General features: G+C 34.5%; 1 protein-coding gene across 5 annotated transcripts in view; it reads right to left on the bottom strand.

The window, feature by feature from the left end:
* The window catches only part of USP34 (ubiquitin specific peptidase 34), a 371878-nt gene that overhangs the window by 35765 nt on the left and 319923 nt on the right, over nt 1–16190 (bottom strand). For all 5 annotated transcript variants that reach the window (XM_037806728.1, XM_037806730.1, XM_037806731.1 and 2 more), the window contains exons 50-58: nt 9972–10125; nt 8572–8650; nt 6986–7039; nt 6778–6873; nt 3193–3257; nt 3021–3096; nt 2894–2941; nt 2715–2780; nt 519–599 (exon numbers count right to left, since the gene is read on the bottom strand). In XM_037806728.1, the coding sequence (XP_037662656.1) occupies nt 519–599; nt 2715–2780; nt 2894–2941; nt 3021–3096; nt 3193–3257; nt 6778–6873; nt 6986–7039; nt 8572–8650; nt 9972–10125 (719 nt within the window). The remainder of the gene's footprint in view (nt 1–518; nt 600–2714; nt 2781–2893; nt 2942–3020; nt 3097–3192; nt 3258–6777; nt 6874–6985; nt 7040–8571; nt 8651–9971; nt 10126–16190) is intronic.

Here is a 16190-nt window from a genome sequence, read left to right as displayed (position 1 = left end):
TTTTATACCTAATAAGGGTGAATTTCATGGTAAAATAACAACTGAAAAAATGGCATAATTAAGATTAAGTTTTCGGTTTTCTGTCATAAATGAATATAAATAATTAAATTCTTCTTGTCTAATCTTTCCAATAATTTAAAGTCAACAAATTGATTAATGTGACAGTTGAGATCCTGTCACAGAAATGAGTTACAGCTTAGTCTTCTACAGCTTGGTTATAATATCTAAGGGTCTGGAAAAAAATTCAGTGTGTATGAGTAAAGCAGCCAGAGTAGGAACTGAGAGACTATGTTATATCACATCTTCATATAATCAGGAAGTATGTTTGATTTTATGATTGGAGTGATAGTTGATTTGCTAAAAGGCTGGTGAAAACAATAGCACAATCTATATGATAGCAGGTGTATCTTTTCCAACTATTTTCAATACTGAGTTAAGACATACAGGCAAATTTAGAAAAATTAACATAGAAGCCACTTCTTTTTCAAATAAATTTTTCCAAATACATTTCTCCTTACCTGTCTCACAATTTGATTAGGGCACTTTATTAATATCTGCATTGGCCACCAGTCATCATCAGCCATGCGATCTAAAAACCACTGTAAGAAAGTAGAGTCTGACTTTAACAGTCAACCAATACTTGGTAAAGGGGATAAAAATCATACAAGGTTTTTCCTTCTAGTTGATGTTTCAAATATTTTAAGTTCTTACCAAGATTGCTTCTTCAATTGTTAGAGAGTCCAAATTTAAAATGTCTAGAATCATAATCTGGTGTATGGATGCTATTTATATCACAGTGCACAACCTGCTGTTCTTATTGTAGTAAAACTGAATACCGTTTTCCTGTTAGTCCTCATTAAGTGTTACACTGTGGAATCTTTTGTTTCTAATAATAATATATGATTTAAGTATGAATCATTCTTTGTGTAAAAACAAACTGGGACTTAACCTGCATCTAACAACCAGCTTTAAAAAAGATCTAGGGGGGGATAGAGAAATATGTTACTCCCACAAGGATGCCATTAGCCAAAGCCAGCACATGGAAAATCCTGTGGAAAAAATGACACTCAATGGCATGGAGAAAAACAATTAAAGTAACTATAACAGATGAAAGGAGATTTGCAAGAGAGAAATGCAAAATGGAGACCTTGTTTAAACTAATTCAAACAAATCAACTGAAAAAAAAAAACATTTTGACACAATTGGAAAAAGAACACAGATTAGGTATTAAATGACATTAATTATCACTTCTAATTTTATTGAGAGTGAGCAGAATCATGGTTGCATTTTTCTTTAAAGTTCTCATCTGTTAGAAAAACATATTTTGGATGAATGATATAATGGTATTTGAGTTTGTTTTAAAATATTTCAGGTAAAAAAAGCATGGGGGATAGGAATAGATAAAACAAGAATGACAGATTTGTTGGAGCTAAGTGATATGGGTACATGAGTTTGTTATACCCTCCACCTTTTGTTGTGCTTCAAAATGTTCATAATAATAAAGTTTTTAAATGTTACGCTTTTCTGTTTGAAATTAATGATGATCAGATATTCCGTTCTTCAAGGTATAATTAGATACCCTTTGTGATGGTTAGGTTCATGTGTCAACTTGGCCAGATGATGGTACCTAGGGGTCTGGTCAAGCAAGCAGTGGCCTAACCATTGCTGCGAGGACATTTGTGGCTAGTTAATAAACCAACAGGCTAGTTTATTAAATCTTCAGTCAACTGGCTACAGCTGTGACTAATGATGTCAATAAAGGGCATCTTCCACAATGAGAGAATGCAGCCAGCTAGATTTAATCCAATCAATTTGAAGACTTTTAAGCGAGGCAGATAGAGGAACTTCACTTCTTCTTCGGTTGACCAGCGAAGCGTTTTGTGAGGAGTTCTTCAAATTTGCCAGTTTGTTTCCTGAGGAGTTCATCGAACACATTCCTCAAAGTTGCCAGTTCATTGCCTGAGGAGTTTATCGAACATCTTCATTGGAGCTGCCCGTCTGCTGCCCGCCCTAGGGAATTTGGACTCGTGCATACCCACGGTTCCGTGAGACACTTTTATAAATCTTATATTTATAGATATCTCTTGTTGATTCTATTTCGCTAGAGAACCCTAACTAATACATCCTTCCAAATAAGAAAAAAAATCTTCAACTACTTTCATTTATTGCATACTATGCGGCTTTTTTCCACCTCTGGAAATTATAAATTTTGCATTCCTAGAGAGGTTTCCACTACTTGGGGAGCTAATAAAAAAATGATGATATTAAAATGGCAATATGGTTAAATCATGATTACCTATGAACTGATTATCCTTAGTGACACATCTCTTAAAAGTGGGAGGAGATAAAAATGTACATAAAATGATCTATTGGGGTATGTGCTTTACAATATTTCTGACAATATTCAAAAGCAGTTAAGAAATGTCTGGAATGGTCTTTTAAATTGTCTTTACTTTTCCAACAGAGTAGGAAAAAATAACTCAGGGATTTTAAAATAACTTGATAATCAATTATCTAAACTATAAATAGATTTGATACATAAACTATAACTTTCCCAGCTATCAAGTAATTTTAGGAAAAACTTACATTGGTCTTCCTATGATTTACAACAGATAAAATAATCTTGCTATGACAAATCAGTTAAGAATAAAAGAAAATCCAAACAAAAAAGTAAATCTTAAGCTACAAATTATTTGTTGAATTATTCATCTTACCTCACAAGCAGCTTGACTATTATTAAATTGTTTGGTCAACAATTCAATCCACTGAAGCATTGTGGGCTAAAAAAGAAAAAGAAGTCAACCAAGGCTTATGTACTTCCAATCTAAAGATAAAAATCAAAATATATCTGATAAATGGTATGATGCAAAAATCCACAAAATAAAACACATACCTTTTCTTTTGAATGAATAAATGTCTCTAGGACAAAAGAAGTGCTTAACTGTAAGAAAAGATAAATTTAAGCAAAAAAAAATTTTTAAGTAGTCAATGTTGACAAAATTATGGATGTTATATATTACCTTTGCCGTCATCAGGGATACAGCTTTAGGATCTGGTAATGTACTGGGAATACAACTACACAACTGCCACATAAACCTAGAATTTTAAAAAAAGTAACTTAGAATTCTTGCAGAATAAAATTTTTTTAAAAATATGTAGCAAAAAATCCCTTACTAAATATACCAAACTTACCCAAAATACGTATGTTCAAAAATGTTCTTGTCTTGAAGAAACTGCATGTTATCATGCCAAATCCACTGTACAAAAAATTGTTAACATTAGACATCAGAAACTAGTTTATTTCATTACATTTTACCAATTTTTTTAATTAGAAAAAAAGACTTGCTCTTAAAAAAAATACAAAACAAAAAAAAGACAAACAAAAACTATGCACTTAAAATTCATGTTGATTCGCTACTAGGTACATGGAGTTACTAGATAAACTCTGTTGTCACTGAAACTTAACCTGGCTAGCTAAAGCAATAGTGGGTTTTTAAAATGTATTTATAAAGATTTTGAAAGTAAAAACTCTGAAATTCCATCTCTGTCTGAAGAAGAGCAAATACATAAATAAATAAAACTATAAGTCATGCTGTGTTTTGATAAGTGGTTATAAAAGAAAAGTTTATGCTCAGAAAATGGCAAAATTGAAAAAAAATTAATTCAAGCTGGCAGGCCTAAATGAGAGGTTATTTCTTTGTTTCCTCTATAAAACTCATGAAAAATGACTCTGACATTATGCCTGCAAAATCATCCTGTTGACTTTAGTTTTTGTGTTCCTTTTTCTCTCTGAAAACCCTAAGCATGATGTAAGTTTTTGTTAGATTGTTCCATAAAATTATTTTCATCTGGAATCAATTTATGTTCTGATTATTGAAATTACTGGCTGTCTTTCTTAGCATAAAACACTAAAGATTACCTTTACTTGTTTATAATTATAAATTGTGTATTAGGGTAACTGCTCCACAATGATATTTGGTAAATTAGAGACTTAGTCACTAAATGGCCTGCTTGAGTTGTTGGTACTCTAGCCTTTCTGGGCACACAGCTTTTAATAAAGCTGTAGCCCTAAAGCAGAGTTTGACAACATTCTGTCCATTCCATTCAGAGCTGTTCCAGGGCAAAACAGTACAATTCAAACTTCTTGCTTCCGTTCACGAACCTGGCTCTAGACCCTATGCAATAAGTTTCGTCCCTTTAGCCCACAAAAGCTGAACTCTTGGCCACCTCTATCCGCCTCTAGACCTAAAGCCTGGTAGACTTCTGTGGTTTCCATCACACTTGATGCTTTCAGTTCTGCTCCATTTCCGTTTTACCTAGATGTTCATAATGTTTTGTGATTGTCTCTTTTTACATTTTATCTACTAATACAATGTGTTTAGAGCCTACTAGGTGTGTCTAAGTGTGAACTTATCGTGCCCTGTTGACCAGAATTTGCCAAGCTATTTTCTATATACCTGTCCAACCTTAGTAACTTTTAGTTCCACTTAAATCACAGCTATACAGGTCATCATCCTGCTCCTAAATGATGCCAACAAACCCTATCCTTCCTTAGAAGATTTGTGCATTATGGTTTCTTTGGAAACCCCTCACATGATTAACTCCTCCCTAAGTTTCAAATCTCAGTTTAAGGTTAATCTCCTCAATGAAGAATTTCCTAATCACCTTCCTCCTAAATCCCTACCAATTATACTTTCTGAGAACTCTGTTTTATTCATGACACTCTTTGCAAATTAGTTTTTTAATTAAATTAATTTTTTAATTTAAATTAAAGTAACAAAAAATTACTTATTTATTCTATTTTACGGTTCTACAATTTTTTGTGTTACCTTTTGGGAAAAGTCTGCTAACAGTTATGCTTTAACTGTGCATGTGTAAGGGAACAGATTCCAGTTTCTCCTAAAATCTGTAATGTTGACTTACCCTATATTTAAAAAATTTTTTTATCTTATATTTTTAGTAAAATGTATTTGCAAATAAACATTTTAAATTAATAAACTAATACACAATTACAGGAAAAAATGGATACTCTGATACAGTTTTTTTTTTTTTGCTTCAGTAAAGCAAAAGATCTGGGATTAAGTTTGTCACAGTGTAAATTAGTGACTCTCAAAGCATGGTTCAATGGCCTCTAGGGTTCCTTGTGACTTTTTAGGGAGACTTCAAGGTCAAAACTATTTTCTTAGTAATACTAAGGTGTTATCTGTCTTTTGTACTCTCATTCTTTCATGAGTGTACAATGGAGTTTTCCAGAAGCTATATGATGAATGATGCCACAACAGACCAAATGCAGAAGGTGTTATGAAAACCCAGCTGTTGTCAATTAAACCAGATGGTAGAGATTTGCAAAGCTGTAGAACAGGGCCATTTTTCTCACTGAATTTTTTCGAAAAATATTTATTTTTCCTAAAACATTTATTGTTAGCATGCAATAGGTTTACTGTTTCTTTGAAATGAATATTTTAAAATTTGTTTTAATTTCTAATACAAATACTGATAAATGTAACACATTAAAAAAAGCTCTTCGATTTTGATAATGGATGGCGATGACTGACGGTAACACAGTATTGTAAATACATTTAATATTGCCAAATTGTACAATGAAAGTGGTTAAGATGGGAAGTTTTGTGTTCTATCTATGTTATCACAATAACAATTTTTAAGAAAAGAAAAAAAAGCTCTTTAAGGTCTTAAACAATTTTCAAGAATGTAAAGCAGTACAGAGCCCAAAGTTTGCATCATTGTAAGGTTTTATTTAAAATTTCTTCATTGTACAAGTGGCCTAGCTGACATTAAACTGTTGGGTCCTCATAAGGAGCAAGAGATCTAGGTTTGTCTGAATATTATGGGGCATGAAGCCTTATATACAGGGGTGATTAAAGGCTGTTGTGAATTGCTGTTATGGTGGTTGAAATAAATCTTTGCATGAATAGGTAAGCTAAACATTTAAATGTAATGAAGCTATCTATAATCAGTAACATCTAATTGTACAGATAAACCCAATTCAAAGGGTTGAAAGAAAACATGATTCTTGGCTTTTCATCAGGGAACACATGTACAGGCATGATCCTACTTGAAAAAGTGCTTGGGGAACAAAGCCCACTGAGTTTTAAGCCCAATAGTACAAAAAGAAAAAAAATCAGAGTAAAGCTAAACTGTCTATATGGAAGAATACATTTCTTTCAGGTTTCCATCTCTGGAGAACATTTGCTTTTTATGCTTCCCATTGACTGAATTTATAACATTGAAACAATAATCCAGTTACGAATAATTTCTTAAAATCTTAGGACAAAGTGACATTACACCCCTTAATACAATAGAACAAAGAAAGCCTCATTATCATAAATGAGACAGCTAGCTTTTTATAAATATATAAAATACATATTTTAAATCAATTTCAAATAGACTGTACATTTATACATGTGTCTATGTCATGAAGCATAACAGAACAAAAACTTGTAAACCCATCACCCAATCCAAGAAGAATATTATCAGTAAACACTGATGTTACTTGTATACTAGCCTTGATTCCATCAACATTTTCACCTTTCTTATTTTACTTCAGTTTTTCTGATAATGACTTTCCATTCTCTTTAATCTCATTCACTTTCCTTCCCCTGTATTATTTCATTATCATCAAGAATATTTGTAAATAGTCTTAAGGCCTACTCTGGAATACAGATCTTAACTTTGTAATAGACTGATCTTATAACACTATTCCTTGGAAAAACACTTTGCATACTTTTAAAGTGGTGCTGAAGTCAAATTAATTTGTACCTCTAGTAACTCTGATGAAACATCAAATTTGTAGTCTCTGCCATTTTCTTCCTCTGGTTCCATGCGTTTGTAAAACAGCATATATGCACTGTGTGTCTTTAAGAGGCAAAAATAAAAAAAAAGCATATTTTCATTTTGATAAGGTTTAACTATAAAAGTGAACAATGTAAAGAAGGAAAACATTATTATATATAAAAGAAATGGTTACCTTTTCAAAGGAGAAATCCATAAATTTATCTGTAACAGAATCATAGGTCTTGGTCTGTTTTGAAAAAAAAAAAGTTTTTCTTCTTGAAAAATGGGTACTAAATTATATTTATTTTAAAACTATTTAAAAGTTATCTTTATACATTTAATATATCTTTGTGAATCGTTCTCAAATAGTACTACAATCATAAAATCCTGTGTACTACACAAATGTGGCCAATGTATTTTAACATCATTCTTTACACTTTTTTCCACTGAAAATGCTGTAAAACTGAGATTGAAAAAATTTTACAATAACAAAAGAAAACAAATAAGGTAGGTATTACAAGAAAATAGTTGCTCTGGGCTTAATTTGTGTAATGTGATCAGTAAGTGGAAATAAAAACTAAATTTAAAACTGTAGTTTCCCAGCAACATTATAAATAAGAAAAGATTACTGAAATATTTCATAGACATGAAGCTATAATTTGTTTCGAGACTCACGATATTCCTCAGGAGAATTAAAGGCCTAGGCATACACCATGTCCATATATATCTCTGTCTCCAACAATCTTTCAAAACTAAAGATTTGAACCTCTGAGGCATGAATAACTTTTTGTAGATGAAATGGATTTGTCAATATGCACATTAAGCAACACAACTTCTTCACGGGAAGAAGTATCAGAAGAGGGCAACAGTTAACCACAGACCATCACAAAAGAAATAATGAAGAAGAGTAAAAAATGATGGGAAAGAGAGAGAAAGGGAAAAGAGGCCAAGAAGGCATGATAATCAGTAGAGATCTGAGATTTGAATAAGAAAAGTAAAAATAACCATAGGACAAAGGGAGGTTGCAGAAAAGATGGTATAGGGACAACTGGAAACTTGAAATATGAAGAAAGTTATGTGGTGGGGCTTTTGACAACTTAAGAGCTACATCCTAATGAGTGGGAAGGTGAAAATTACTATAGGTAATTCTGGAGAGCTTCAGGTATGTTGTCACAGAAAAGATTAAAAAAAAAAAAAAAAGGCTGAGGGAGGTAGATAGGAAGCATTATGAATGATGTTGTGATAAGAAAAGACAGTTGCAGAAGTTTCTGGCTGAGGGTACTTGGTAACAAAGATGCAAAACAGTTTTTTTCAAGGTACTTTAACATACAGTATATAAAAGCATAAGGAAATAAAATAGATCTTTAATTCTGAAAAATCTGGAAAAAGGTAGTTTTTTACTGCCTTTGAAGAGAACAACTTAGCAAAGTTTACTAATTTCTTTTCTTCTCTGTCTTTTGGGTTTTTTTTTTTTTTTTAAAGGAAATATCCTAGAAATAACATCTAGAGATACAATAATTTAGTGATGGTTTGATAATGAAAATAAGATTCACAAATACAAATGGAAAGTTCTGCTTGCTGAAGGGAGAAATAGTAATTCCTAATATTTCCCAGTACCTAGTAGTATATTCTGAACACTCTAACTTTCAATAAATAACAGCAGAATAAATTTTACATTTAATCATAGCAATTAAAGTTAAATGACTGCTATGGACTTCATGAATGTTTCAAAGCACTTGGACAATCACAAATCATTAATAATTTCTGAATAACACTTACCGTCATTTCTCCACCAAAACATTCAGAGGCAAGTTGAGCAGAATCAAAAGGTTTCACTTCAGCATCATTAAAAAGGTACCTAAAGCAGAGAACACAGTATAGCTCAAACATGTAAATAAATACTGAATCTATAGTATGCCTGTTTTTTTTAAATACTTGGATTATATACTGATACATTTCAAATACCGACGAAATAATTATTTCATGAGGTAAATTCTAACCACACTCTTGTTTTTAACAACTTGTGTTGTAAAATTTTACAACACAATCATAAGCATCTTCAAATCTGATAGGTCCACTCACAATCCAGGATTAACAAAAGAGTTCAAAGAAACAAAGAATAAGAAATTTACTTAAATTTAACGTATAAAGCTACTGGACAGAAAGATTAAGTGATGGGAGAACTTCCCAAGAGAAAGATACAATTTCAAAATTTATGAACAAAAAAAAGATTCAAAGTTAATGGAAAAACATTCAAACGGATATTAATAAAAAGTAAAAGAGACCATCAGCTTTGGTTGAACGAGTGAGAAATAGGTGAACGAAGCCATTCTGCTAATTGCAGATCAATTCAGCAAAGCACATTTTGTTCAAAGCAATTTGCCCAACACTTAGAACAACGCCAAGCACGCATATACTGTCTGTGCATGAGACTCTCCCTAACAACATATGAAGACCCCCTCCCCCCAAAAAGCTCTTAGGAGCTATTTTCATGACTTCCAACCATTAACTTAATAAAAAGTTTTAAGAAGAATGGGGAGTGGGGAGAAGTATGGTGAACATAGGGGAACATGCAAGTAATTTCCACCTCACATATATACAACACATATATAATTTCCACCCTAGATAAGACATTGAAATAAACAGCTCATGAATTAGTGAACAAAAAGTAAGATTAAGGAAGTGCAATGTTGTCTATGAATTTCCTAAACTTGTAGGCAAAAAAATGTGTGTGTTCATTTTTCTGGGGAGAATATTCATCAAATTCTCAAGCATTCAGAGATCCATAAAGAACAACTGATTTATACTGGGCAATCGGTTCATATTATCTTTTGAAGGTCGCCTTCATTTAACAATTTTGTTTTTTTTAATTTTTATGGAAAATTTTTTAGAAAACTAAAATATATCTGAAGAGGAAAATTATCAACTTATACTTTAAAAATAAAAAAAGATTTTAAAAATTCAAAGAATAAAGTATTTTAAACTCATCATTTATTATTTTTCTAAATTAAATTCAGTTTTATTGAAATATATTCATATACCATACAATCATCCATGGTATACAGTCAACTATTCACAGTACCATCATAGAGTTATGCATTCATCACCCCAATCTATTTTTGAACATTTTCCTTACATCAGAAAGAATAAGAATAAAAAATAAAAGTAAAAACACTCACCACTTATTGGTTTTATAAGCATGTGGATTCACTATATCTCTAATGAAGCTGTAATAGTGCCCACCATCTGCTGTTCCTGTGTGAACAGTTACTCCAATCAAGTCATACTCATAGCTCTCTGTATCTTTTGAATTATCACTGACTTCCTTAAAACCTGAAATGATTTACATGAAATAATGGCAATAAATTTGAAAACTGCAGTGACATCTTAGAATCACTTTATATAATTAACATACTTTATATACAGAAATAGGCACAAATACTTTATAAACTAAAATAGGTACAAAACAACTCTATTAGTCATTCACCATCTGTCTCCTACTACTTTAAGGAACATATAACACAAATTATTTGAAAAACAAATGTCAGTGCATGATTATGGACAGCCTCAACATAGTATATAAATATAAAACATTCTCTTTTTGTTTAATCTGGCTAGTCCTTTTGCTATCTATAGTATAAAATGTTTCATTCTATTTTATCTTTATTAGGATTAGGCAAACACAAGATGTGGAAAGTCATTAAACAATTTATGCCTTTTAGTCTTGAGTTAAGGAAAATGGTACATTGTACAAGTAGCATACTTCCAATATCGATAGGAAACACTGTCTTTTAGGAGCTTTGTATAGATAAAAACAAAGCAAACAAATGATACACTTCCTGTCTCAAATGATTTAAAACCTAAGGCAACAAAAGATGGTAAGGAAAAATTACAGAATGGTATAATCAGAAGTTTGAAGATCTATGATTTATGATCTGTACACCCAGCACCACATAGAAAGGAAAAAAGCAGAATCAGGAGCATGGAAATGATAGCAAATTTGGTTAATGTCAGGGCAGTCTTAAACTGGAAAGTTAAGTAACAAATAGGTGGAGAGGAAGAAACAGCTCACAGTTTCAAAGCAGTGGCTGAGGATTTTGGATGTGCTTATGTAGTCAGTGTTAGGATACAATTCTGAACGGATCACTTGTGGCCCAAAAAATTCTTTTGTCTTGGCATAAATATCTGCTACATGGAAACATGAAAAATATGATCAAATATAGCTACTGAGGAGGCGGGGCAAGATGGCAGACTGGTGAGCTGTATGTTTTAGTTACTCCTCCAGGAAAGTAGGTAAAAAGCCAGGAACTGCGTGGACTGGACACCACAGAGCAATCTGTCTTTGGGCATAATTCATACAACACTCATGAAAACGTGGAACTGCTGAGATCAGCGAAATCTGTAAGTTTTTGCGGCCAGGGGACCCGCGCCCCTCCCTGCCAGGCTCAGTCCCGGGGGAGGAGGGGCTGTCAGCTCCAGGAAGGAGAAGGGAGAATTGCAGTGGCTGCTCTCATCGGAAACTCATTCTACTGATTCAAACTCCAACCATAGATAGACTGAGGCCAGACACCAGAGACTCTGAGAGCAGCCAGCCCAGCAGAGAGGAGACGGGCATAGAAGGAAAACAACACGAGAAGCTCCAAAGTAAAAGCAGAGGATTTTTGGAGTTCTGGTGAACACAGAAAGGGGAAGGGCGGAGATCAGGCCTTGAGGCGCATATGCAAATCCCGAAGCAAGGCTGATCTCTCTGCCCAGGGCACCTTTCCTTAATGGCCCTGGTTGCTTTGTCTATTAGCATTTCAATAACCCATTAGATCTCTGAGGAGGGCCGTTTTTTTTTTTTTTTTTTTTTTTTTTTTTTTTTTTTTTTTTAATCCTTTTTGCTTTTTCTAAAACAATTACTCTAAGAAGCTCAATACAGAAAGCTTCAAAGAATTGAAATTTGGGCATGTCAAGTCAAGAGCAGAACTAAGAGAGCTCTGAGACAAAAGGCAATAATCCAGTGGCTGAGAAAATTCACTAAACAACACAACTTCCCAAGAAAAGGGGGGCGTCCGCTCACAGCCACCATCCTGGTGGACAGGAAACACTCCTGCCCATCGCCAGCCCCATAGCCCAGAGCTGCCCCAGACAACCCAGTGTGACTGAAGTGCTTCAAATAACAGGCACACACCACAAAACTGGGCGTGGACATTAGCCTTCCCTGCAACCTCAGCTGAATGTCCCAGAGCTGGGAAGGGGGAGCAGTGTGTGAATTAACAGAGCCCCATTCAGCCATCATTTGAGCAGACTGGGAGCCTCCCAACACAGCCCAGCAGCCCAGAACTGCCCTGGGGGGACGGCACTCACCTGTGACATAGCACAGTCATCCCTCAACAGAGGACCCGGGGTGCACAGCCTGGAAGAGGGGCCCACTTGCAAGTCTCAGGAGCCATACGCCAATACCAAAGACTTGTGGGTCAGTGGCAGAGACAAACTGTGGCAGGACTGAACTGAAGGATTAGACTATTGCAGTAGCTTTAAAACTCTAGGATCATCAGGGAGATTTGATTGTTAGGGCCACCCCCCCTCCCCGACTGCCCAGAAACACGCCCCACATACAGGGCAGGCAACACCAACTACACACGCAAGCTTGGGACACCAATTGGGCCCCACAAGACTCACTCCCCCACTCACCAAAAAGGCTAAGCGGGGGAGATCTGGCTTGTGGAGAACAGGTGGCTCGTGGACGCCACCTGCTGGTTAGTTAGAGAAAGTGTACTCCACGAAGCTGTAGATCTGATAAATTAGAGATAAGGACTTCAACTGGTCTACAAACCCTAAAAGAACCCTATCAAGGACAGCAAATGCCACGAGGCCAAAAACAACAGAAAATTATAAAGCATATGAAAAAACCAGACGATATGGATAACCCAAGCCCAAGCACCCAAATCAAAAGACCAGAAGAGACACACCTAGAGCAGCTACTCAAAGAACTAAAGATGAACAATGAGACCCTAGTACGGGATATGAAGGAAATCAAGAAGACCCTAGAAGAGCATAAAGAAGACATTGCAAGACTAAATAAAAAAATGGATGATCTTATGGAAATTAAAGAAACTGTTGACCAAATTAAAAAGATTCTGGACACTCATAGTACAAGACTAGAGGAAGTTGAACAACGAATCAGTGACCTGGAAGATGACAGAATGGAAAATGAAAGCATAAAAGAAAGAATGGGGAAAAAAATTGAAAAACTCGAAATGGACCTCAGGGATATGATAGATAATATGAAACGTCCGAATATAAGACTCATTGGTGTCCCAGAAGGGGAAGAAAAGGATAAAGGTCTAGGAAGAGTATTCAAAGAAATTGTTGGGGAAAACTTCCCAAATCTTCTAAACAACATAAATACACAAATCATAAATGCTCAGCGAACTCCAAATAGAATAAATCCAAAAAAACCCACTCCGAGACATATACTGATCACACTGTCAAACATAGAAGAGAAGGAGCAAGTTCTGAAAGCAGCAAGAGAAAAGCAATTCACCACATACAAAGGAAACAGCATAAGACTAAGTAGTGACTACTCAGCAGCCACCATGGAGGCGAGAAGGCAATGGCACGATATATTTAAAATTCTGAGAGAGAGGAATTTCCAGCCAAGAATACTTTATCCAGCAAAGCTCTCCTTCAAATTTGAGGGAGAGCTTAAATTTTTCACAGACAAAGAAATGCTGAGAGAATTTGCTAACAAGAGACCTGCCCTACTGGAGATACTAAAGGGAGCCCTACAGACAGAGAAACAAAGACAGGACAGAGAGACTTGGAGAAAGGTTCAGTACTAAAGAGATTCGGTATGGGTACAATAAAGGATATTAATAGAGAGAGGGAAAAATATGGCAAACATAATCCAAAGGATAAGATGGCCGATTCAAGAAATGCCTTCACGGTTTTAACGTTGAATGTAAATGGATTAAACTCCCCAATTAAAAGATATAGATTCGCAGAATGGATCAAAAAAAATGAACCATCAATATGTTGCATACAAGAGACTCATCTTAGACACAGGGACACAAAGAAATTGAAAGTGAAAGGATGGAAAAAAATATTTCATGCAAGCTACAGCCAAAAGAAAGCAGGTGTAGCAATATTAATCTCAGATAAAATAGACTTCAAATGCAGGGATGTTTTGAGAGACAAAGAAGGCCACTACATACTAATAAAAGGGGCAATTCAGCAAGAAGAAATAACAATCGTAAATGTCTATGCACCCAATCAAGGTGCCACAAAATACATGAGAGAAACATTGGCAAAACTAAAGGAAGCAATTGATGTTTCCACAATAATTGTGGGAGACTTCAACACATCACTCTCTCCTATAGATAGATCAACCAGACAGAAGACCAATAAGGAAATTGAAAACCTAAACAATCTGATAAATGAATTAGATTTAACAGACATCTACAGGACATTACATCCCAAATCACCAGGATACACATACTTTTCTAGTGCTCACGGAACTTTCTCCAGAATAGATCATATGCTGGGACATAAAACAAGCCTCCATAAATTTAAAAAGATTGAAATTATTCAAAGCACATTCTCTGACCACAATGGAATACAATTAGAAGTCAATAACCATCAGAGACTTAGAAAATTCACAAATACCTGGAGGTTAAACAACACACTCCTAAACAATCAGTGGGTTAAAGAAGAAATAGCAAGAGAAATTGCTAAATATATAGAGACGAATGAAAATGAGAACACAACATACCAAAACCTATGGGATGCAGCAAAAGCAGTGCTAAGGGGGAAATTTATAGCACTAAACGCATATATTAAAAAGGAAGAAAGAGCCAAAATCAAAGAACTAATGGATCAACTGAAGAAGCTAGAAAATGAACAGCAAACCAATCCTAAACCAAGTAGAAGAAAAGAAATAACAAGGATTAAAGCAGAAATAAATGACATAGAGAACAAAAAAACAATAGAAAGGATAAATATCACCAAAAGTTGGTTCTTTGAGAAGATCAACAAGATTGACAAGCCCCTAGCTAGACTGACAAAATCAAAAAGAGAGAAGACCCATATAAACAAAATAATGAATGAAAAAGGTGACATAACTGCAGATCCTGAAGAAATTAAAAAAATTATAAGAGGATATTATGAACAACTGTATGGCAACAAACTGGATAATGTAGAAGAAATGGACAATTTCCTGGAAACATATGAACAACCTAGACTGACCAGAGAAGAAATAGAAGACCTCAACCAACCCATCACAAGCAAAGAGATCCAATCAGTCATCAAAAATCTTCCCACAAATAAATGCCCAGGGCCAGATGGCTTCACAGGGGAATTCTACCAAACTTTCCAGAAAGAACTGACACCAATCTTACTCAAACTCTTTCAAAACATTGAAAAAAATGGAACACTACCTAACTCATTTTATGAAGCTAACATCAATCTAATACCAAAACCAGGCAAAGATGCTACAAAAAAGGAAAACTACCGGCCAATCTCCCTAATGAATATAGATGCAAAAATCCTCAACAAAATACTTGCAAATCGAATCCAAAGACACATTAAAAAAATCATACACCATGACCAAGTGGGGTTCATTCCAGGCATGCAAGGATGGTTCAACATCAGAAAAACAATCAATGTATTACAACACATTAAAAACTCGAAAGGGAAAAATCAATTGATCATCTCAATAGATGCTGAAAAAGCATTTGACAAAATCCAACATCCCTTTTTGATAAAAACACTTCAAAAGGTAGGAATTGAAGGAAACTTCCTCAACATGATAAAGAGCATATATGAAAAACCCACAGCCAGCATAGTACTCAATGGTGAGAGACTGAAAGCCTTCCCTCTAAGATCAGGAACAAGACAAGGATGCCCGCTGTCACCACTGTTATTCAACATTGTGCTGGAAGTGCTAGCCAGGGCAATCCGGCAAGACAAAGAAATAAAAGGCATCCAAATTGGAAAAGAAGAAGTAAAACTGTCATTGTTTGCAGATGATATGATCTTATATCTAGAAAACCCTGAGAAATCAACGATACACCTACTAGAGCTAATAAACAAATTTAGCAAAGTAGCGGGATACAAGGTTAATGCACATAAGTCAGTAATGTTTCTATATGCTAGAAATGAACAAACTGAAGAGACACTCAAGAAAAAGATACCATTTTCAATAGCAACTAAAAAAATCAAGTACCTAGGAATCAACTTAACCAAAGATGTAAAAGACCTATACAAAGAAAACTACATAACTCTACTAAAAGAAATAGAAGGGGACCTTAAAAGATGGAAAAATATTCCATGTTCATGGATAGGAAGGCTAAATGTCATTAAGATGTCAATTCTACCCAAACTCATCTACAGATTCAATGCAATCCCAATCAAAA

This window comes from Choloepus didactylus, chromosome 17 (genome assembly GCF_015220235.1).
Source record: "Choloepus didactylus isolate mChoDid1 chromosome 17, mChoDid1.pri, whole genome shotgun sequence".
NCBI lineage: Eukaryota > Metazoa > Chordata > Mammalia > Pilosa > Megalonychidae > Choloepus > Choloepus didactylus.
Note: the sequence above shows the minus strand (reverse complement) of the source record. Positions and strands in the feature narration are given on the sequence as shown.